Here is a 23656-nt window from a genome sequence, read left to right as displayed (position 1 = left end):
CAAAACACAGATTTACTGAGTGTAAATCAAGGGAAATCCCAGCCACTCCTGCTTTCCCCAGAAATGTTCTTTTCCATCTTTATAACATTACTGTTGAGACACACATGTGGAAACAATAAGCTAGGATAACTGCCTGTCCTGCATACATAGTATTTAGAATCAGTTAAGAACTGTATTATATGAATGACTCTTTCTTAAGTTTGATTTCAGAAACGCATCAGCTCAGGTCAGCATCGGTGAAGACTTAACTCAAGGACTCTAAAGAATATTTTATCATCACACTGAACCACCGCTAGAAGTCCGTCAATGCAAGAGTTTCATGCATGCAGCTCAGTAACATCTTACTTGACAGCTTATCTCACTGAATGGCTCTGTACCAGAAAAACAGTAGATAAAGACTCAGGAGCTCTAGGTTCTGCTCCCAAATCTGGTCCAAGTAGATAAGTCTTTCTCTGGGCCTCAGGTTCCAATGTAAAGCAGGGACAGAACAGCACCAGCAGATTTCCTGCTTTTACAGGCTATGCATGCATTTACCCTAGACATCTCTTGTGGCTTGATTTACTCTGTGACGAGTTCCTTAAAAATTTATCAGAGCTGAAGTTTTCTAATTACTTAAAAAATTGGTCTGATCTTACTGGCTGTAGAGAAGGAACACAGCATCCCACACAATACCAAACCTGAACACAGAGGAACTACCTTGAGATTATTTACAGAAGGACTAATAATTTTTAGTGTGGTTGCCCTAGCACATGCCAGGTTGGATTTCTTTAGGCACTGAGCAGAAGAAAAAGGATGGAGGAAGTGTTCGGCTTAAGCAAAGTGACCTATACACTCACCGACTCCAGTAGACAGTGACGGCTGACCTTCAGTGTGACCTTCGAATGAGGTCTTTTCATATGCACCTGACGTAGCTCTCGCTGAAAGAAGTTCACTTTGTCCTGGAAGGTCTCCGAGCCTCCTGAGAATAGTGACAGTTTCAGTCAGGCCTGAGCTGTCAACACCTCCAACATCTAGAAGGCATTCCTAAGACTAACTGCACAGGTCAGCTTTACAGCTCAAGGATGAGTTTCTTACAGCGAAGTTTGGAAACAGAACTCTAAAGGCAGTCTGCAGTTAGTCGTACTGACACTCAGATACTCACAGGTACACTTTCAAAGAGCCTGACAGAAAAGCCAAACTGAAAAGGAACAGCTGGCACGATGAAATACATTCACTGGAAGCACCAACAGGAACAGAACATGAGACTCCAGGAATCAGAGTTCTCATCAGAGGTCATTCAGTGCTGACAACCTTCATTCCCAAGGGAAACTAGCAGACTCAAGTGCTAACTTCCTGACTCCTGTACCCACCTCACCACCCCTTTACCTATGTTTTTATGCAGGGAGCGAATGAAAGTGGCTGCCAAGATGTTCCTCTCCTTGCAGCTGAGCTCCACAGGAGGTTGGATCCCATCATCCACCACCAGTGTCAGTAATTTGTGCACAGGGTCAGGACCAAGGTATGAAAACTAGCAGCAAAAAGATGCAAGAAAGGGTAAACCCATCATGCAGAAGGCACAGCACGTTCAGTAGACAAAGCAACACCACTTGCGCTCTAAGACTTTCTTTGCTCACCCATGCAGATGCAGTTAACAGAACACTGTTTCAAGCATCTGGACTCCAGTTAGGAGGCTGCTTCAAACCTTACACCCTAGCCTAGGGGGTTCAGCAGACACAGTCATAGCATTTTAGCAAGGTTATGAGGAAAATAAACAAGAGAATCGCAAAAGAAACCAAGATTTTTGCCTAGGATTGGGACAAAAGGCAGGAAGGAGTGATACAATGGGCTCCTATTCAGAAATATTAGCAGAATTTAGGCAGTGAGAGGGAATTCCAGGGTCTGAATTTTATACAATAAAATGTTGCTCTGTGGGTGGCAGCCTTTCTCTCCAAAATCAAAACCAGACTGTCATTCACAAGGACCACAAGCTAATAACATGGAGGTGCAGTGAGACAGCCACATGCAGAGAGGCTCACCTTTGTGCCAGGACATACTCTAAAGGTGAAAAGGCGCCATGGAATGATCTTCAGGTAGAATTCTTTCACAGAGAATTGCTGAGTAACCACAAGGAAAAGAAAACATTAAAGGTCACACATCTGTTAAGCGTTGTCCCTGAAACACGAGGCACAAGACAGATCTGTAAGGCCAGACCTCCCTCCAACCCCAGGGATAGGTTTCTGCAACATTTGGTGACATCTTCCTCTGGCACAACACATAAAAACCTTTAAAGCTGTACAGAATTGCAAGCAGCTTGTCAGTAAGACTTTACTGCGTGCATTTAGGACGTATGTGGGATACCAGCATGACACAGATTTTACAGCAGTAAGCCATTGTGTTCAGTAGAACATCACCAGTCTAATTGGAAGGCAATGTTAAGTACACTTGAAAGGCATAAATTCAGGATGACATTGTAATGCCTTGACAAAAAGGTTCTGGAAAAAGTCACACTGCCTAACAGAACTATTGCTACTACTCCCTAATTTTCACAACCGTTTCAAACAACTTTTAAAAAGCACTTGCAATGCTAAATCCAGGAGATTTGCAGACATTTCTTCTCAGTGTATTTCTGCCAGAACAAATAACTAACAACTGTGGAACTGCTGCCTTCTGGAGAGCAAGCTAAGATGAAATTTTAGCATCTTTAGACAAAACACAAAACCATTTCCTGCACAAGCCTGTTCTAGCTGTAATGACTGGAAAAAATGATGAGCAGCGTTTCTCCAGAAACAAAGCAAATATGAACAGCAACCCCTTAAAGAAATAACAGCATAATAACAGTTATCTACTGTACAGGACAGATGTTCTAGGTGTATATATAGAGATATCCAGGGATACAATTATGCAAGCATCAGAATCACATTGATAACTTTGGCACGTAAAGGGAGCCTGCAACAGTACCTGCTTCTGGTGATGTCCTTTACCAGGTAATGCAATAGAAAAGAGTACAGAAGTCAAGAACAATACCCCAAGGATGAAAGGATGCTGAGCTCATGAAGACCCAGCACTCATTGCCAAAGTCAGTTCCTAGAGCCGCATGCAGCAGAGATTTAGAAATCTCTAGCAACACCCTCCATCCTATAACTGTGTCACAGCCCTCTTTCTCTCTTTGTCAGGAAAGCAATTCCTGGATTAGTCTTTCATTTTGATATTTATCACTGCATTTTTCAGAAAGCGTTCAGATCGATAGATTAATCACAGAATCATCGAATACCAGGTTGGAAGGGACCTCAAGTATCATCTGGTCCAACCTTTCTTGGCAAAAGCAGAGTCTAGACAAGATGGCCCAGCACCCTGTCCAGTCAAATCTTAAAAGTGTCCAATGTTGGGGAATCCTCCACGGCCCTGGGGAGATTATTCCAATGGCTGATTGTTCTCATTGTGAAAAATTTTTCTCTTGTGTCCAGGCAGAATCTCCTCAGGCATAACTTGTACCCATTACCCCTCCTCTTTTCCATGTGACTCCTTGTAAAAAGGGAGTCTCCATCTTCTTTGTAGCCACCCTTTAAACACTGGAACATGGTGATAAGGTCTCCCCTAAGCCTTTTCTCAAGGCTGAACAAACCCAGTTCTCTCAGCCTTTCCTCATATAGCAGGCTTCCTAGTCCTTTGATCATCTTTGTGGCCCTTCTGTGGACCCTCTCCAGCCTGTCCACACCTTTTTTGTATAGGGGGGGCCAAAACTGAACACAGTATTCCAGGTGTGGCCTGACAAGCACTGAGTAGAGTGGGATAATGCCCTTGTTGATGCAACCCATCATCCTGTTGGCTTTCTTTCCCACAGCAGCGTACTGTTCACTCATATTGAGCTTGTTGTCCACCAGGACCTCCAGGTCCCTTTCCACAGAGCTGCTCCCCAGCTGGATAGATCCCAGCCTGTGCTGCACTCCTGGATTATGTCTTCCCAGGTGCAAGACCTTACACTTGTCCTTGCTGAACTTCATAAGGTTCTTGTTAGCCCACTCTTCCAGCCTACCCAGTTCTTCCTGCAGGGTGGCTCTCCCTTCCAAAGTGCCCAGTTCCTCACTCAGTTTGGTGTCATCAGCAAAATTCATCAGGGTACACTTGATCCCATCATCCAAATCATTTATGAAGATATTAACAAGCATTGGGCTCAATATCAATCCCTGGGGGACCCCGCTTGTGACAGGCTGTCAGTTTGAAAAGGAGCAGCCTGTCAGCCAGTTCCCCACCCACCTCATGGACCACTTGTCTAGACCATAACGCATCAGTTTCTCTAGGAGAAGGCTGTGGGAAACCATATCGAAAGCCTTGGAGAATTCCAGGTAGACAATGTCCACCACTCGCCCCACATCAACGGAGCAGGTTACTTTGTCATGGGAGGCAATCAGGTCTGTCAAGCACAATTTGCCCTTGGTGAATCCGTGCTGGCTTTTCCCAATCATGTGCTTCATTTGACTTGTGATAGCCCCCAGGAGGATTTGTTTCATAACTTCCCCAGGGACTGAAATAAGACTGATGGGCCTATAATTTCCTGGATCCTCCTTGAAGCCCTTCTTGTAGATGGGGGTGACATTAGCCTTCTTCCAGTCTTCTGGGATGTCCCCCGATCTCCACGACTTCTCAAAAATTATGGAGAGCGGCCTCACAGCGATGTCAACCAGCTCTCTTAACACCCTTGGGTGGACATTGTCAAAGTGAATTTAAATTTATTAGTAGATTTAGTGGAATTTTCTTTCTAGTTTCACTGAATGCAATAATAAGGGATAACAGTTTCTGTTAACATATTACTATAAGAGAATCCTCAGTTTCTCTTAACTTGTTTGAATCCTGCTTCTTCTACTTATACATTTACCCTTTGTCCTCTGACCATTTTTTTTCCTTTTCCCTGAAACATTCAAGAAACAGGACAAAGACATAAAAATTGAGAAGTGTCTTCCTCTAAGTTCCGATCTACAGGTGTCAGAAACTGAGAAAGGGAATTGCAGGTCTGACCTGACCAGAGCAAAGGAAAGGCAAACAGAATATCTATTGAACGATCCGTGAGAAAATTCCCAGTACGCTTTGGATCAGACCTAGAAAGACACATGGAGTCCTAAAACTTCAAGGAGCATTTGAACTTTATTCTCAGTCATGAGGTCCACATTTCCTGTCTAGCCTTAGGCAAACCTTTAACCAAATCTGAGGCACCTAAATCTGGAGCTAAGATATAGGGCACAAGGAAGCTCTTCAGTTGCAGTGTACTTTAAACATGCACTCAAGAGTGGTAACTTTGTGATATCTACCTTAGGTGACACATAGCAGTACACTTTTTTAGGTTTCTTCACTTTCTCAGGGGTTTGGCTGTCAGAAGGAGAATCTTCATCTTCATCCTCAGTTGCAGTAGAAGGACGGCGCTGGGAAGAGCTCAGGTGCGTTGGTGGAAGTTGCCACTGAGTGTTGGTATAACTAGGAGCATCATAAAGGTAGGCTTCAAAGTAAATACTGACACCTGAGGTGGACACATTGCGTTCTACAATGTTCTTTTCATTCTCTGCGGGAAACAGATATAAAAGAGTTGTGTAAATCTTAACAGAGACCAGAATCAAAAAGTAAAGAATCCACAGACCACCACCAAATTAGTTACTATGATTTTAAAGAAAAGGCTACACATCCAAAGGAGAACCTGGTCAAGTGAAACTCTGATAAAGAGAACTCAGGAGTGGGATGAAAAGATTTCAAGACAGCAGTTTGTCTGTCCTGGCTTCAGACAGTGACTTGTTCAAGAAAAAAGGAAAAAGGCGTACAGAACCTCTGTCTTAGAGCACCAGCCTGAAGGCATAGCCACGTGACAGCCACATTGCAGACTGGCTCACTCCTGAAGAAACCAGGAATTATAAAATTGTAAAAAAGCACACAGGTTACACACAGCATTCTTCATCCATATAGCTTAACATACAATACACGACTGGCTCACTTATGGTATGGCTCAGATGCCAAGTACTAGCAAGCAATAAAAATTGCCCAATTTCGGAGGTAAATCTCCTGAGATACGTGAAAAAATGCACGTGCTTTTATCTGCTGATGGAACAAGAGTATCAGCCTTCAGAGATCTCCCTTATCAGCAGCAAATTAATTTACCTTACCATTTTTAAAATGAATAGGCATGCCTTGAGCAATTAGCCATGGCTAGCCTGCAGGGAAGCCACATTTAGCTCTGCTACACGAGTGTGCAAAGCATCTTGTAAGAGGACACCTGGGGAATGAACACTGAGTAGCTCTTGACTCACCACTTAGAACAATGATGTCAAAATCACCATTGCTTATGGGCTGGTTCTGGTAGGAGATGCAGGCATGGAAACACCCCCTACAGTGCAAGGTGAGTCGGAAGAACACTTCGCAAGTCTGCCGATTGGACACCACAGACTTCTCAAACACAACGTCAGAGCTCTCTTCTTCTTGAGGACCCAGCTAAACAGAAAACAAATTAATAAAGGGGGCTCACCTGAAGTCAAGCAGCAAGGGATGGGGCTGCACTCACCTCATGGATGGAGAGGCTGTAATTGTGCTCATCTATCAGGGACACAGAATTGCTGGTGGGATTGTCATACTCATCTCTGGGAACTATCTGCAGAGTGTGCTGCTGTCCACAGGTCAGCACCAGAGTGGAGAAATGGCAGACAATTTTGGTTTTGGAGGGAACCACCATCCCTGAAGCAGACAACAGTTTAGAGTCAAACAAATTCCAAGGTGAAGCTACAAAGACCAAAGGAAAAGCAACGAGGGGCACAATAGCCTTGAAAATGGATCAAATCTAAACACATTCTATGGCTCTACATTAAAAAAAAAAAAAAGGTGACCTCTGAAACACACGGTGTGGTGCATAGGGTTTGCCTTGGGTCAGAAACTTAATACTGATAAAGCAAACTCAGTTACTGGCCCTCTAAAGAATGCTCTTTCCTCCCTTCTAACCTTCAAGAACTTGCTCCCACTGCAGATACAAAGTACAAGTTGGCTGACATCCAAGGAAACCTGCAAATTCAGCTTGCCAAACACACTTTAGCCTGGACGGTATCCGAGTTAAATCTGAGCTTCCTCTTTCTGAAGGGGTGTCTTAGCAAGCTTTATACCTATGCAATGGAATGGAGGTACTTTCAATGAACATGCACGTGAAACAGAAAAGATGCAGATTGGGTCAAAAAACAAAAGTAAAGGAAACAAATTTAAAAAGGCTAAAAAGGTATTGTTTTTAAAGAAGTGTATAATCAAAGGTAGCAACTGGTCCAGAAGCTTAAAGGAATAGAGTAGGGTATTCAAAAGAGGAAAAGAGTCAAATCATGATAGCATTTCCAATTCAGATACAAATAACTCGATACTTTCACAAAAGGCATTCTTTGGCTACTAGATGGATCATGAAGAAGTTGCTACAAAATGGAGAACATGACACAAGTGGTTAGGGAGTTTAAGCAGCACTAATGACTTATTCTGTAAGGCAGTTTCTATTTTGCCACATACTGGGAGTCACAAGTATGTTTTAGTCATGGGTCTACTGCTAGGATCTACACATGTCAAGAGGAAAATGGTGAAGGGTAACCCTTTCCCTGTCACCTACCTATTTTAGCTGGAAACACTTTTACCTAACTGCCTCCAATACCTCCAAATCTACTTTGAATCATTACAGGGCCACTTAGACCTTACCTGGCTGGAACACCTTGTAGTAGGGGCTGTAGGCCACATTCAAGCCACCAAGTTTTACAGTGATCTCGTATCTCCCAGCCCTGCGCACAGTGAAGGCCACTTTCACCACATTGGAATTAGGCTCCTGAAGAACTTCCTGGGTTACAGGAATATCAATTGCTAGCTCCACATGGCAGATGTGAACTCGCAGCCCCACAGGCCGGTGAGCAGGGAAAGGTTGCCCATTTTTATAGAATAACTGCATGGGAAATGGAGAAGTCCAGGTCAGCAAAAATATGCAGTGCACAGAGGAAGAGAAAGCAAGTTGCCTTGGGGAAACAAGGGCAAGAACCCCAGCTCAGCAAAGGAAAAAAAATTAACAGCCAGCTCTGTCACACAGGCTGTGTTCTCCCAAGCGAACAGGGCACAAGTGGGCATTGAACAACCTCATTCCCTTTTGTGCTGGGGTTCAAATGAGTGCCCTGAAAAGAACGAGCCTCTAGGCATTTCTTCTCTGCACTGTTAGTGCAATATCAGAACAGAAACCAAGACAACCCACTATTGAAAGGAAAAAAGCAAAGCCACATCCTTTCAGAGAAACAAGCAGATCTTGTCCATTTGTACAGCTAAGCTCTGGAAAAGCTCTCCCCAACTTGTTATAAAAAACAGCGTGGAGAAGATGCTGACCTAAGGAGCTGACCCAGTCTATACTGATAAGAAGCATCAGCATGAAAACAACGTGTTAGATAAAAATCACAGGCAGCTCAATCACAGAAGTGATCTGCCCGACAATTTCAGAAGGTAACATACCTCGATCGGTACTTCCTTAAAATGAAAGAATTGCACCGTGAAACCCTATGTGCATGCCTCTTCAAGAGCTGGCAGCTTGTGGGCCAGATCCTGCCTGCCATCTGCAATCAGCCTGCAGTCAGCAAAAGGTTACTATTATTCCCTGTTTCTAAATAAGGGGGGGGGCGTGGGGCCTGAAGTAGTATGTATCTTGACTGTCAGTGAGAGAAACCAGTGCGTGCAACAGCTACTGTTGATGAATAAAGGGCTAAGCAAATGGGAGACAAGCATGAAGTGGAACGGCACGTTGCTGGAGCTGCCATGAGTGAGAGTCAGTAAAGTGAAAGGAACAAATTTAAATAGCAGGAATAGAACAAGTCCCTTTCCCCTCAGCTCTTTTTCACTGCCTGCTCCAGAGTTAGAACTCCTCACTTACCCTCAAGCAGAAAGGCTTTCCTTGCCTTCCCGAGAGGGATGGGTATGGCAACTTAGCTGAACCTTTCTTCTTATTTTGATACCCTTCTGGGTGGGGAAGGTGGGGCAGAAAGGTGGGCACAAGAGCCCAGCAAAACCTGTTCAAACTTTTTCCACGTAGTTCCAAACTCTCAGTGTTCAGGCCCCTCACCCATCTTATTTGTATACTTGTCCCATTCCCCTAGAACTGGCCTTTTGGGATTGGAGGGAAACAAGAATTCTTGGCAGGCTTTTCCAGGTCAGACAGAATAACACTCAATTTTGGAGGAAAGGGGAGCAGCCATGAAGCTTTACAGCTCTTGGGTTGGTAAAATGCCCACTCCTACGCTCCCAACTTCAGCTGCACAACCAAAAGATAGCACCAAGTCTGTTGAAGGCAAGGCTCAGCCCACTCACTTCCCAGTAAAGGAAGCAGTAGATAGGACAAGCCTGGTCTCCTCCGGCTCTTCAGAGGATTCTAAAGAGAGGGAGATAAGATTTTAAGGAGCGCAAATCTCAGATATGCACTTACAGAGCTCTGCAACACAGTTACGGGGGCAGAAGACATAAACAGATAGCTTTCCTACTCCTCTAAGTTACATCCAGCTTGGCCCCAACAAAAAACATGAGAAGAGCCCATCCCTAACTCAGACCTCTGTTCCTGCCCCCAAAGCTCCATGGAAACAGAAATATTCCCTTACATGCACTCGGAAGGCCATGCTATGGCCCACCTCATAGGGGTCCTTCCAATCCCAGGAGATTTTGCAGGACCGGGGATCCAGGTAGTTGCCTCGCACGTAGTCATAAATAGTTCGCTCCCCTCGGCGTTCCCGGTCCTCATGCTGAAGGAAGCTGACTATACGTGCGGCAAGCTCAAAGAGGAACTTAATGGTGAAGAAGAAAGCTACCACAAATACCGTGATCCCACCTGCAGCAAGGAGAGAACAGAGGGTGGTTGCAGCAGCGTGGCTGAGTCAGGCACCAAAATCCCCTGTGCATCAGCCCAAGATGCTTTCATTAATGACATTCTACTCAACTGCAAATTAGGTGTTTAAGGCAGAAGCTATTGTGAGAACATTTATGGTTTGTGTTATGCTACAAGTAAGGTTAGAGAATAACAAGTCCCTTAAAACTCTGCAAATGACTGCAAACAGAGGAAATAGGTAAAGGTGGTACAGAGTCTCAGGTATGGCTAGCAGACATCCCAACAGAAGCACAGAATTCCCTTTGAGTGGCAAATTAAAACTACAGAGATTCCTTTAAGGGAAACAGTCATATAACCACACAACCCCTGCACATCACATTAAGACTGGATTAAGAAACATCACGGAGGCAACAACCCTGCACTGGTTCTCAAAAGAAAAAGTAAGGGGGGGACGGCTTGGGAATGAGGTCAATGAAGGAGTTTAGGAACAAGAAGAATGGTGCAGAGGCAAGTCTGCCAGATGGAGGGCACAATGCGGGGTGACAGTAACTTCATGTTTGTTAGGTAGACTCTGAACTAACGTGAAAGCAGAGGCTTTCAGGAAACCCTTCTAAAGCCTATGGAGAGGTCAACAAATACAGTGGCAGCCTTTCCTTCACTTACCAATAATGTAAAACATCAGGTCCCTTCGGTGAGACACACAGCCGAAGATCACAGCTGCATCTAGAACACAAAATAGGCCAAGTCCAGTCCAATGACTCTTCCTCATACACATTGGCCTAAATTTAATCTATGATTCCTCAGACAAATACCTATCGATCATCCATCTTCCTCTCGAAGGACATCCCTAAAGCATTATTCCATAAGACTGTGAAATATGCAAACAGCACAGCATGCTACAAGGAACAGTTCTCCCTCCATTACAGCTTCCCATTCAGATTCAGGGATCTAAAGGGACAACATATTATCCTCAGAAACCAGTGAGAGCAGGCTCTGGGTACTGCAAGAAGCAGCTACTTTTTGCAGGATCATCAACTTCAACAGCAGCGGCCAAAAGCCACTCATCTAAACTCTCACACCTACTTGCTTCTGCAAGTCACAAAGTTAACTTCTAGTCTACCATGAAAGCACATCACAGAGCCACCACCAAAATGCACAGAAGCTGACCCTCAACCAGCAACCCTGGAAGAAAAAGCTATGGAATAAAAGGGTTGCAGACAAGACCATCCCCATTTGTGCAGAACAAAATCTTTCTAGGGCAGAGCTGAATCCGTTTTTTGCCCTGTAACTCTACTACGGAAGGTACGAATGTAACTGGAAACCAGTCCATCTGTATGTTCCTACTCACTTCTGCAAAGTGAAGCCTCGCCGCTGAAACTCTCACAGATCAACGCACAAGCTAAAACCTTGGTACACTATTAAGATTACAGCAATTTTTAGAGAGACACCAATCAAGAATCAAGTTCTCACTGAGGGGAGTGCTAAACAAACATGTAGTAAAAAGACCACACCCAGAACAACAACATGCTGTTTGGTTGATAAGACATAGCTGACAGATGGAAAAAGAGCAGCAGCAAGGAACGTGTGTGACAATTAAGACAAACAATTTGGCATACACTAATGCATACAATATAGCTCGCCGTGTCACCATTCAGTTAGTGAGAAGCTACATTGTGCATTCAAGCTGCTTTTTCTTTTTTTTTTTTTTTTAAACAAACAAAAGGGGAGTTATTCATCAGTCATCTCAACAGCAGCAGCGATGGACATCAGCATGCAGAAAGCTTAAATGAGGTATTTCCCCCCAACAATAGGCATGACTTTCCAGCCCGGCAAATCCCCTTTGCTGGCCTCTACAGATATTCCACCCCTCCAGCCAAAGAGCAATCACATACCTTTACACAAGTGCCCATGTTCTAAAAGCCAAAAGGGGGACACCCATTCTTCAGCATCTTTCCTCTTTGTGCCCAACACTGGGGCAAACGTCAGCAAGAAGAGGCCATAGAGAAGATTGTCACAGAAACTCCTGGAACTTGCATCACAGAGTCACTGCTGAAAGGTGAGGAACTGAGCACAGCAATTTCTTCCTCTTTGTTGAAGAGGGTTGTCCTGCAATACTGCTCCCTGTAGCCTGTCGTTTGCTAGCTTCCCTGGAAAAGGAAGAAAAGCAGAGAGAAAAGTTAGATCTCTCCATTGGTGTGGAAAAATCTCACAAGTAGAAACACACAAGAGGTGTAAGATGCAAGAGTAGCACTAGATGTCAAATCCACAGGGGAGGTGCTATAAAGGTATCGCTGTTGACAAGGTGTGAGGCTTCACCAGATCCTCAACCTCCACCTGTCACAATCTCATTTCATTATATGGCCCCCCTGAAACTAGCAGGTTCAAGATGGAACAAAACACATCCTGCCTCCACAGGTTTCGTTGGCCTCATGGGTTTCATGGAGCAGCCAAGAACCTGTGTGCTATTCATGAGGAGTGCTAAGGATCAGGTACCACTTCAAGCCTTCATACCCCCTAAAATGCATGCACTATTCTCAAACTGATTTTGCCCAGATCTAGAGGGCTATTTATAGTCAAGCCTAAAAAAAAAAAAACCCCAAACAAACAAAAACCCCCAAACAAACAAAAACCCCCAAACAAACAAAAAACCAAACCCAACCAAAACTTTGAAAGTGCTTGGACCCCAAAGCAAACTAGATAATTTTTTTTGCTGCTGTTTTTTTAGGTGTTCAGGAAACTAGTATCCTCATAAGGCATTTCAGTTTCAGCAGCACTATCCACTAAATTACAGTTTACTGTCAGGATTGAGATAAAAAAATAAAAATCTAACAGCAAGGATTGATGCAGCCCACAAAATCCAGGACATATGGCAGGAGAAAAGCCACAGAGCCTATACAGTCGGTATCGACTCATTCAGAACACAGATTACGTAAAGGAGTGAGAATGAAATGAACAGACCCAGGCTCACCACAGCAGCTGTCTGTAAAGAGAGTCACCTCTTCTGGGGATGTAAGTGATGTGCTCCTCCTGCCTGCCATACCACCGCCTCAGCTGCCACTTCCTCCTTACTCCTCCCTCATCCACCTTCCTCTTCAGATGTCTCCTATTTCCCTCTGTCCCAATAATCATAGAGATCCAGCTGCCTTTGCACACTTCCACTAAGCTTCCTAACTCATATGAAAACCGTCAGGTAAGTCTGTGCAGAGCTCTTTGATTGCGCTGCAGAAGCAGGCGGACTCTCGCTCTCTTTTTCTCCCCCACATCTCAAGGAAAATCCCACCCACTCAGCTATTTTCTTCTTTCCTCTGCTTGAGCGAACGATGTTGCAGTCCCCAGGGCACAAGTTCTCATTCTCCTCCTAGATGAAGCTTCAGGTTTCTAAACTCATATCTCTGTGCATTAAGAATCACAGACCTAGCAATTTCCTTGATATTTTAGTCCCTTCACAGTACATATCCAAGATGTCATTGAAATGTATGGTCCTTAATGCCCACTTGTCTGTGCTACAAATGCCTGGTTGAAATTCTGCTCCAGCTTGGCCTGACTGTGGAAGGTGTGTGGCTCCTCCCCACGCAGCTGAGGAATTTCACAGAAACTTATCAATGTTTGGGAATCTATGAGATCTCCCTCTAGCATCTTACAGAACCAGCCTCTTCATGCCACTGAAAAAACATCAACACAAAACTGGCACCATGGGTTCACCTACCCAAGGTATTTCTGCCTCAGTCCATACCTCTCTCCCTTCCGTAAAGCATACCCCAAGTCACACAGCCTCTCTCCCAAAAGTATAAAAAGAGAAAGACACATCATTTCAACTACAAGGGTTTTTAAGTCAATTGAAGCCTGAGTCTCTTGATCTGGGTTGCAGAATTTCAGAGCTCGCTGGACACACGGAATTAGTTACACCCCTCAATCAGCACAGCAACTTCTCATTTTATTATCTCTACATGAAGTGGTAAGCAAGACACCAAGTCAGGTGGACACCAGAGATGAAGTGGCTGTCCTACAGTCAACTTCCCTCTATCATACACGCTGCCAGCAGCTTTAAGGGTGCTCTTGCAGCTGGGATACATTGGGGTAAAGAACCTAGTTGCGAGTAGCTGGTATCCAGGATATGTTGCCACTCACTTATCAGAATGCAGATCTAAATTAAAATAGTATCTGTGCTAAGAACTGCCAGCTAACAATCTGGGAAATGAATTATGAAAATCAGCAATATAAGGTGCCATCGTAGCTAGGCTGGAAAAAAAAAATGCTGAATTGTCCGACAGGTCTTAGTGATTTTGATCCAAGGACAGAGCAAGCAATGGTCTCCTGCCATCTACAGGGAAAATGGGGATTTGGAAAGCTTCACCTTGGTTTGACTCAAGGAGAAATACTGGCATAATCAGGATAGACAACATGGAATCATAAAATAAACTATATCACTGCCATTGCTTCTCTCAAGTCAGAAAGAAAGGCCAGTAATAGGAACACATTTTGTTTGTATTACTGCTGCTGTGAAGCCAAGGCAAAGCTCCAGAAGGAAGCACAAGCGTAGCTGCACATACAAAAGGAACTGTAACACAGTGATGGCATATTCATGTGGCTACAGCTACAAAGCCAGCTGGGGCCAGGCTATACAGAACTGATTTACTGAGGTCCTAGGAAATCTGTTGTGACTCTTGGTTTTTTGGGGCACTGATAAATTTAACTTCCTTTCTTCTCTCCCTTGACAAGTTCCAAAATTAAGAAGAAAGATGGGTTTAAAACCTTTCTGCAGCTTGATGCTACCTCATCCAACCAAGACGGGAACGCCCTTCATCTCCGAGCAGAACGTCCTCTCGATCCAGGTGCACAAATGTCCACCACCAACAGCCAGTGCGTCTCACGCCACACACAAGATGACAATTCTCCTCTGAGTGAAAAGGCACAGTATTTTCTCATACTAAATAAAGCACACACAAACCAACAAACAGGAATGCCCGTGGGAACCTAACTTTAAAATACACCCACAGAAGACTGAAGAGTCAGCTCAAAAGGCACTGAGCAGGCTCCAGTATCAGCTGTCAAGGACAAAAGCCACATCAATGGCCAGTGCACATACAAAACAGTCATTCTCCTGTCAGGGCTGTAATCTGTCATATGCATTTACACACAAGCCAAATAAAATAGTGACAACAGGGAAAAAAAAAAAAAAAACAAAGCATGGGAGACCTTTGCCAACTGCCTAAGTCTAAGGACTTTTCATCACAACTGAGCCACCACCAGGGCTGTGAGCTCCTCCCGTCCTCCTCAAACACAGCAAGCCAGCCAGGTGACAACCTTCAGGCAAGTCTCATCTTGACACCAGATCTGCTTCCCAAGCCAGGACAACACGCAGCCACTTGCCACCCTACACACCCGCAGGGAGAACAGATTGCCCCCTTCCTCCTCGATTATTTCCTTCACCCGAACCACTCGGGTCACCTAAGCAGCTCCACCAACTGCATTTCCTCAATCAACAATTAAGCCTGGCACGATCACCCAGGCAGAAAGTTCAGCCCTGGTTTCCCTAATGAACCCAATTCTCCTTTCAGTCTAGTTTTCTTCCTTGTTGTTGGAGGCTCACTCACAGTTCTACTGAAGCCAGCACTTCAGGAAGAAACTCCTGAATAGTACTTCATTGGCTGCGTAGCTGCTTTTTCTGACCGCCACACCAGATAAAACCAGCTGCACACGGAAGATACCGACAGCTACAAGTTCTCACTAATCCCAGAAGCTTGCACAAGAAAGATAACAACAGGGAGGCCTGTCTCTCACCTTGCCCTGCACAGGGCACTAGAAACCAAGTGCCCGGGACTAGGCCAAGAGCTGGGAGAACATTTCCTTACATATGCAGAAAAGAAATTTTGGGTCCGACTGCACCATTACGGCCGCAGAAAGCCCAGCTGCAAGCATGCTCCTTTGCCAGGACTTCAGGTCACAGCTGTTGGTAGAACGACAGATAGCGACAACCCACCGCGTTTCACGGAGAAGCTCACGAGCCGGAGCGCAGCAAAGCCAGCATTACGTTAATTCTTCAAAGCACGCCAGCCCCGCAGGATGACGAAAGAGGGCAGGGGACCTCCGTAACCTCCCGGCTCCGCTAAACAGAAGAGATCGGGGTGCTGCGGTTCCCCCTCCGGCCCGCACCGGCTGCGGCTCGGCGGGGCCACCAAGCCCCGCGGCCCGCCCGCAGGCGCCAGCCCCCCCAGCCCACCCGGCGTGACACCGACCGCGCCGGGCAAACGGCGCGGCCCAACCAAAAGGGAAAGCCGGAGGCGGCCCCGCCAACCCTCCCCGCTCACCGGGAGCCCCGGCCCCGCCCGCCCCCGCCGCGGCCCTCCCGGGGCGGCCGCCCGCCGCCGGCAGAGCGGGGACCCCCGCCGCGGCAGCACCGGGCCTGCCCAGCGGCAGCGGCGGGGCGGCCGCCAGCACGGGCGCCCCGGGCCGGCAGCGGGGCCGCCCGCGTCCCTCCCGCTGCCACCCGCGGCCGGACCGGACCCCGGGGGGACGCCCGAGCAACGGCGGGGCGGCCGGGCCGCAGCTCCCGAGCCCCGCCCGAGCCCGCCCCGCTCCCCCCAGGAGCGGGAGAAGGCGGGGAGCGCCATTACCGAGGGCTTCGGCGGCGGCCGCGGCGTCGGGCCCCCTCCTGCGCGCGACCAGCGCGGGCTCCCGCAGCCCGGTGCTGGCGGCCGGAAGTGACGCCACCCACGGACCTTCCCGGTGAGGCGGGGCGCAGTGACGCGTCGTGGCGGCACCGGAAGTGGTGGCAGAGGCAGCATGGTGAGCGGGGAGCGGGCCGGGGTGGGGGGCCGGCCGAGCCGGGCCGGGGTCTCTCCCCGGCTCATGGCGGCTGCGCGTCCGTCTCCTTGCAGGGGAAGCAGAAGAAGGCGCGGAAGTACGCGGTCATGAAGCGCATGATCAGCCTCCGGGACGAGCGCATGTGAGTGTGGCCGCGGCTGGGCCCGGCCCCGGAGCCGGCTGGGCTGGGCTGTGCGGGGCCGGCCGGCCCCCTGTCCCGCTCGGGAGGGGATCCCGGCCCAGGCCGCTCCGCCGCTGGCCGCCCTTCCCTGTCGCCCTCCCCCCCAGGAGTGCCTGTGTTTCCTTGCAGTAACGAGAAGGAGCGGGCGAAAGCCCGCGTGAAGAAGAAGGAGGACCCGAGTGCCATCAAGGAGCGGGAGGTGTAAGTGCTGCCGACGCTTTGGGGAGGAGGGCAGGCCGGGCACGCTGCAGGCCGCAACCGAGGGCATTTCTGGGCAAAGCTGTCAGAGCAGGACATGGTGCCCCAAACCGAGGGGGCTTGGGAGGCGGCGGGAGGCCGGACGGGCCAGCCTCCCACGCTGCCCTGTGTTGTTTCTGCTCATTACCTGACCTTCATTCTGTGCAAGTTGTAGGATTGGATATGTTGTTAATTGCAAGTAACTGATTGGAATTCTTTGTCTTCCCGACAGCCCCCAGCATCCCTCTTGTTTGTTCTTCCAGTATAATACGCAGCTGGGCCCCCCTTATCACATCCTGGTTGACACTAACTTCATCAACTTCTCCATCAAGGCCAAGCTGGACCTAGTGCAGTCAATGATGGACTGTCTCTATGCCAAGTGTGAGTGTCGCAGCTTCTTCTGGGTCACGTAGTGCCACAGTGTGCTCGTGATGTGCTTTATCGGCCTCATATCAATAGCTGAAGATAACAGAAATCTTGTAAAAAAGACGTGCTAGAATCATTGAGCTCATTGTTCGTGGCTGTGGTAACACTGGAACTATCTTTGGTTTCAGTTAAACAACAGTCTTAAATGCTAATGTCAACAAAGGTAAAGCACTAATAACTTAAATATCTAAAATTACCGCGGCATGGTCAAACTCAGTGGCTCTGCATTTCGTCGCTTTGCAACCTTATCCGTTTTCATAAGTTTAAAACTGTAAGTAATATGTTATAGAATGCCATTATAGTTAACTGTTCCTGGGCACGTGGGCAGTACTGAAGGGGTCTGTAAAGAAATACTGCTTGGTTTTAATACGGGCTTTTTTTGCATGTAGGTATTCCGTGTATCACAGATTGTGTAATGGGTGAAATTGAGAAGTTAGGACAGAAGTACCGTGTGGCGTTAAGGTAGGTGCAGGGTGTTCTCTGTTTCTAGAACTTAATGTTTTAATATAAATAAAGGAAAAGCACTTTCCATGACGGTGCTCTTGCACTAGAGGGCTCTTAGGCTGTTGCAGAGTCCCAAACTTGGTTTTGTTTCTCTGGCTGTATGAGATCAGTACAGTGGCTCGAGTTTTAGATTAATTTTTAAAAACTAAATGCTAGGTACGAGTGCACAATATTGATCTGTAAATCTTTGTTTCCCCCTAAGACTTTCAAAATAGCACTTCTTCTTGTTTCTCAAAATATATGTAGATTTTTTTTTTTTTAATTATAGAATCTTCTAAAGATAAAGAAATGACCCAAGTCTTATGGAACCTCATGTTATTGCTGTAGGAGTAGGTAGCATGTACTGATAATCTAGATCCAAGTTATTGTGTGATCTGTACAAAACTAATCCAATGTAGTTCGTGCTCTCCAGGCGTACCAGTCAGATGTATTATTCTTTACTTTTTATTTTGTCCTGTTATGTTGTAAAGTTTCCAAGTGCATCCCCTAAACAGCTTTGATGTTCCCCTTCAGAGAGGAGGTGAAGTGTTGCTATATGCATGGTACGAAAGATCAGACTCTAGAAGTTCTAGTTCTGCCCACAGATAACTTGTTTCAAATGACTTTGTTAGGCAAGAGCCTAACATTGTGGGGATCTTGAACCCAACTAACAAGTACTAAGAAATACTTAACCTGTAATAATTAGCCAGACAAATTGCATTCTTTCTTTGCTCCTCATTTCAATTGACTGTTGTGTACCATTTGCTCCATCTCTTCTGCCCTTGTTTTGAGAATAACATGCTGCATATCATAGAAAGGGGTGTTCCTGTTCCTCCATACTGTGTTACTGTACGCTCTGGTCTGATTGCTGTGATGCTGCCTTGTATGTCCCCACAGAATTGCCAAGGACCCTCGCTTTGAACGCTTGCCATGTATGCACAAAGGGACCTACGCAGATGACTGCTTGGTACAGAGGGTCACTCAGGTATTTGTGTTTCTGAAATCTTCTATACTGTGCTAACATACTAAAAATTCCTGAGCCCTCCTAGTTACTGATGACTTAAATTTCCCACAGAGTAACTGTAAAACCTCACTAAGGGGCAGTTTCAGTCCCTAGCACAACTTTATTTGAAGCAAGGTGTACTCTTCCCTGAGCGTTCTTGTTGTGTAGGACAGCATCAAGGAGCACTGAGGATGGGACAGCTGCCAGCCAGAAAGGCTGGACAGACTTTGGATGTTTCTACGAGTCTATTTTGACGAGCAGAAGGATGTTGCTAGTCTGCTGTGGAGTTCTGTACAAGTCCTAGTAATGCCTCGCTAAGGTCTCATAGGCCACTTGTGTTAAATGAGCTCACTGAATAGAAGCTTTTCCTCAGCTTTGTCTCTTTTCTGTGGGTTCACTGGTGTTGAATCTGACTCGCCTCTTTTTTTGCAGCACAAATGTTACATTGTGGCCACGGTGGATAAAGAGCTCAAGCGGAGAATACGAAAAATCCCCGGAGTGCCTATAATGTATATTTCCAGGCACAGGTAAGGGACCTCTGGCAGGGAGGAGCACTGCCTGGCAGAATCCTTGTCCGACAGGGACTCTGTCACTGTGTACTTCTCTCCTGCGTTGTCTGTAGTGCAGGTTGCAGTAAAGGGCCTAGTGTTTGCACAAAAGTAGAAGTACACCTGCTGGTGGGAAGAGACTGGTCACAGACCCACTTCTGTTGCAGTCTACAGGTTCATTTGCTTTTACCTGGAAAACTAGTTTCCTTGAGGCCAGTGTTTTCATAGATCAGTTTTGCTTAGCAGCAGCAGCACTACCAGGCAATGCACTCTACAGGTTCTTGAGGAAAAGAACCATTCTTGTTCTGTATTCTGTTTGGTAGCTTTATGTACCCTCGGCTAAGAGATTGAATTTGCTTCTTAGATAAAAAACAAACCAACTCAGAAGGGTGCTACTGCAGCAATTTCAATGCAACAGATTTTTCCAGTATCAGTGAGTACTGGCTCACTTTATTTTTTTTTTTTTTTATATGCAATAGGACCAGTGATCTACTGTAAAAACATTGGCTTAAATTCACTTTCTGTTCCTTCCAAAGCACTCACAGAGCCTAGACTAAGAAGACTTTACTCACCTCTGTCATATCCAGTGTTTTAATATTTCTTCTACATAATGTACAGCCCAGAAGATTTACCTTGCATAGAACCTATGCCAAATTGTTTCACAGTGTGGTAGATATGTTCAGAAGCATGGTAAGCAGAGAAGTCAGGACGTGGAGAGAAAAGCGCTGAAGTCTTCAAATGGGATGGGAGAGATACTGGAAAGGAAGCAGTTGTGCTAGCAGTGGAGACAATGAGTCTGGTAATATGCAGACAGACCAGTATGTCAGAAATGAGGAGGTTGATTGCTATAAATGTGTAAAGTCTTAACTGATCTATAATTAGAACATGGCTCAAAAGATTCTTCTCTCAAAACATCTTTGCCCCTTATTCACTGTGGCTATGAATCGTAAGTTGAATGGCCAAAATTTTATTCTCCACGGTGGTCTGGTCTTAAACCCTAAGTCAGAAACAAAAACCTTCTTACCAAACCACCATTTTTTTCTTCTTTGGAGATGGTGAGTTTTTGAGATGCCTGATTTCTGAGTTTGAGGTGAAGGATAACAGCAACCTTACGAAGGCTTTTCACTTTTGGAAGTAATATTTTTCTTCCTGGGGATCCGAGCTGCAGAGAGAAATGCAACAAAGCTGCTTGCTGTTCAGTCTGCCTGTAAGCCTGTTGCTGCATGGGGAGGGGAGCAATGTGGAATAGGTTGTCTTCATAGGCTTCCCCTCTTTCTTTCTCAGGTACAATATTGAGAGGATGCCAGATGATTATGGAGCTCCTCGATTCTAACCTGTCCAGCCAAGCTGTTGATGCCAGGATAAGGGCTCTTTTGGTTCCAGCCCTCCTGCTTTCTTTTTTGCTGGGACTCTGCTCATAGGACTGTGGGTGACATTGGACTGACTTCATAGCCTTGATCTTTGAAGAAAAAGATACTTGGAAGAGCCTGTTTTTATTCGTCCTTGTTCTGACTTGTCCTGATTACCTATAGCTGGGAGAAGCATATGGGAGAGAAGAGTATGGCAGTGCTCAGAACATGCCTAACTCCCTCTTCATTGGCATCATTGGAAAAAGTGATTTCAGCATTCTGCATTAAATATTGGTGATGCAACTCTGGCTGAGAATGAAACCACAGAAATTTTAGGAGTTTCTTATTGCTGCAGTGCAGCAGGACAAGCATTTCTCTGGGAAACTCCCTCACACCTGTCCCACGAACAAATTGGAATCTACATTCTGGACAAAAGCCATCAGATCTGCACCAGCTGGCGTGCCTTCTCTGGCCCAGTGGTCTGGAAGATTTTAATTCAGAATTGATGGGCTTTTATTCAACTGTACAATGAATGAAGTTGGGTTAAGTGTCCTGCTCAGATTCCCGTGTCTGTACTGGGTTAGCTGGCAGCTTGGTGCTTTTGCTTATACGCAGAGTGACAGCGGGAGGGCAGGGTTGGGTCGGGACAGACCTTCCCCTCTTGTTTGCTTGGCACCTATGCACCTCAAAGCCTTATCCCTTCCGTTAGGTGTCAGAGAACAGGAGGAAGTTATCGGACTTTGACAGGAAGGTGTCAAACTGTGAAAGGTATTAACATGGGCTGGGAGCAGAGTAGGTGGGGGGAATTGGAGCAATGGCTGCGGATCAAGAGAGTCTCACAGAGACCTGCAGCATTTGCTGCAGGGAAGGAAGTGGTCAGAGGAGAGAGGGAAAAGAGATCATTAAGCCACATGGAGAAGTGCAGTGGAAAAATATTTCAAAGCCGTAACTTTGCATTCTCATATCTTCTCCATTACTCTTTAAATTTAGCAATATAATTTGCTCTTCTCATCTCTGCTCTACGGTGAGAATTGTCTTAAGACTGAGAGGCGAGAGACAATATGAGGGTCACCAGGGGCTAATGCGCCGTAAGCGTGCTTCCTGGCCAAAACGCTGGAGTTGGGGTATAGTAAAGGGGGAGACTGAAGACTTACATTCTTGGTATAATTAAGAACATTTCCAAACTTTAATAGAGCTTTTATCCTGTAGTGCCTTACACTGGTCCAGGCTGCAGAGAATAGCTCAACTCAGATGTCTGTATGCTGGGCAGCATACAGTGAGGATACTACCTCTCCTCTGCTCTCCTTTGCACTTCCTGTCCTTGGGAAATGCCCTGACGTGCCAACAGCTTTCTTGCTAGCACCCTGCCTCTACAGATATTGCAGGAAACTTTGGGAACACATCAGTCTTACTCCACGTACTATCTCTTTGCTTGCTGCAGGCTCACCTACTAAACTCATCCCTGAAATAACAGCACACTGACAGTTTAAAAACATGGCCCCTTCCAATCTAACACAATTGAAGTTTATCGTCTTCACCTCCAGCCAGGAAGAGGGTAGCCAACAACCCTGAGATTTTACACTTGGAATATAATTGTACATTTCAAAAATAATATGCTTAGTTTTCTTCTCTCAATCCAAGTCACATTTCTTTAAGCTAAATGTTTAAGTATTGCTATGTACACTTGAAGACCATGTTTAGTCAAATGAGGACTGAGAAACAGTTGTAGGATTAGATCTGTGTAACTTGGTTTTCAGAATAATTCTAGTTTTGAAAGACTTCAAGTACAGAGTTAATTAAAATTGTTCCCGTGCAAATAACTTCACTTGAATTAACCTAAATTGAAGGAGACTGGAGAAGAAAGAAATGGATGCTCATGGTAATATTTGATAGAAGTCTTTCTGGTGCTGGGGAAGAGGTCAAAGGCACAGCAACATGATGAATTTGGGGAATGTCTGCCTGCCAGCAGAATGCCTGTTGGAGGGACTTAACAAAAATATATGTATGTAGCATAAACTGTGGGTAGGAATCAAAGGAAATGTGCCCATTTGCCAAAGTCGTCTACTCCTTAAATTAACGTTACTTGTAATCTGCCTTGCTTGTTTTAGTAACAGGAGCAGGAACCTGGAATAGGCATAAGGCAATTCCTAAAGAAGTGTTAAGAAGGTTGGAGGATGAGCAGCAGGGAGAAAGCATTGGCAGTGAGCAAACCCATCAGGAAATTTTCATAAATTGAGTATAACTGGCAAGACAGAAAAACTTGGCTATTAACTCAACGAGCCTGGTCAGAAGAGAAACACAGGACAGGAAGGGACCACCTGAGTTATCGAGTGCTTCCCCTGCAGTCCCAGGGAACCTGTGTACCAGACACTTAATTCACAGGGAAGTATTTACTCCATGCACACCATGGCATCCCAGCCTCAGATCCAACTCAGAGTATGTCAAAGGAGGAAAGATCGTTATCTATGTAACAGGAAAGAGTTTAGTAAGCGAGAATGCTTTGATGTTCCTACGAATGCAGAACTCTGCCAGTCCAAACCAGAAGAGAAATTCCTTCCTGACCCAACTCTGGCAGTTGGTTTAAACCTGCACATGAGTTAGATATCAAACAGATGCCTGCAATGTTTCTCAGTAACTCTCGGGAATCCAGCCTCCCCCCTAACATCCTGTCTCTTGCTGTAGCCAGTTTCCATAGCTTCAGAAGACAGAGAAAACAATCAGAAAAGCCACAAAAAGAAGGTCTGAAGTTATGCAAAGAATGGGAGAAAATAATTTCTGTTCCTTTCTGGAGGCCACCAGAAGGCC

The 23656-nt window shown here is 45.9% G+C and overlaps 2 protein-coding genes across 14 annotated transcripts in view; one reads left to right on the top strand and one right to left on the bottom strand.

Annotated features, from left to right (window-relative positions):
- Nucleotides 1-16532, bottom strand: part of AREL1 (apoptosis resistant E3 ubiquitin protein ligase 1) — a 41011-nt gene extending 24479 nt beyond the window's left edge. For 5 of the 13 annotated variants that reach the window (XR_014228893.1, XR_014228894.1, XR_014228895.1 and 2 more), the window contains exons 1-11: nucleotides 16435-16531; nucleotides 11713-11967; nucleotides 10484-10543; nucleotides 9597-9823; nucleotides 7675-7912; nucleotides 6518-6687; nucleotides 6267-6447; nucleotides 5283-5530; nucleotides 2016-2093; nucleotides 1366-1507; nucleotides 837-958 (exon numbers count right to left, since the gene is read on the bottom strand). Coding sequence is in view for 1 of the 13 variants with exons in the window: in XM_082318471.1 (XP_082174597.1) it covers nucleotides 837-958; nucleotides 1366-1507; nucleotides 2016-2093; nucleotides 5283-5530; nucleotides 6267-6447; nucleotides 6518-6687; nucleotides 7675-7912; nucleotides 9597-9823; nucleotides 10484-10499 (1422 nt within the window). In the remaining 12 variants the exon portion in view is untranslated. Of the gene's footprint in view, nucleotides 1-836; nucleotides 959-1365; nucleotides 1508-2015; nucleotides 2094-5282; nucleotides 5531-6266; nucleotides 6448-6517; nucleotides 6688-7674; nucleotides 7913-9596; nucleotides 9824-10483; nucleotides 10544-11712; nucleotides 11968-12778; nucleotides 13642-15601; nucleotides 15774-15800; nucleotides 15955-16434 lie in introns of those variants that run through there. The other 8 variants (XR_014228892.1, XR_014228899.1, XR_014228900.1 and 5 more) reach the window with 8 other exon arrangements.
- FCF1 (FCF1 rRNA-processing protein) lies at nucleotides 16519-21429 on the top strand. The gene is made up of 8 exons (XM_082318472.1): nucleotides 16519-16606; nucleotides 16699-16766; nucleotides 16935-17006; nucleotides 17275-17423; nucleotides 17858-17930; nucleotides 18849-18936; nucleotides 19387-19481; nucleotides 20787-21429. The coding sequence occupies exons 1-8, from the start codon at nucleotides 16604-16606 to the stop codon at nucleotides 20833-20835; spliced, it is 597 nt and encodes a 198-aa protein (XP_082174598.1). The 5' UTR covers nucleotides 16519-16603; the 3' UTR covers nucleotides 20836-21429.
- The last annotated feature ends 2227 nt before the right edge of the window (nucleotides 21430-23656 follow it).

This window comes from Platalea leucorodia (assembly GCF_965183815.1).
Source record: "Platalea leucorodia genome assembly, chromosome: 7".
Lineage (NCBI taxonomy): Eukaryota > Metazoa > Chordata > Aves > Pelecaniformes > Threskiornithidae > Platalea > Platalea leucorodia.
Note: the sequence above shows the minus strand (reverse complement) of the source record. Positions and strands in the feature narration are given on the sequence as shown.

Bases quoted from the DNA above. Each gene is read 5' to 3' on its own strand.
- FCF1 (XM_082318472.1), top strand. The intron at 16,767-16,934 runs GTGAGTGTGGCC...GTTTCCTTGCAG, and splicing joins AGCCTCCGGGACGAGCGCAT to TAACGAGAAGGAGCGGGCGA. The intron at 19,482-20,786 runs GTAAGGGACCTC...TTTCTTTCTCAG, and splicing joins ATGTATATTTCCAGGCACAG to GTACAATATTGAGAGGATGC.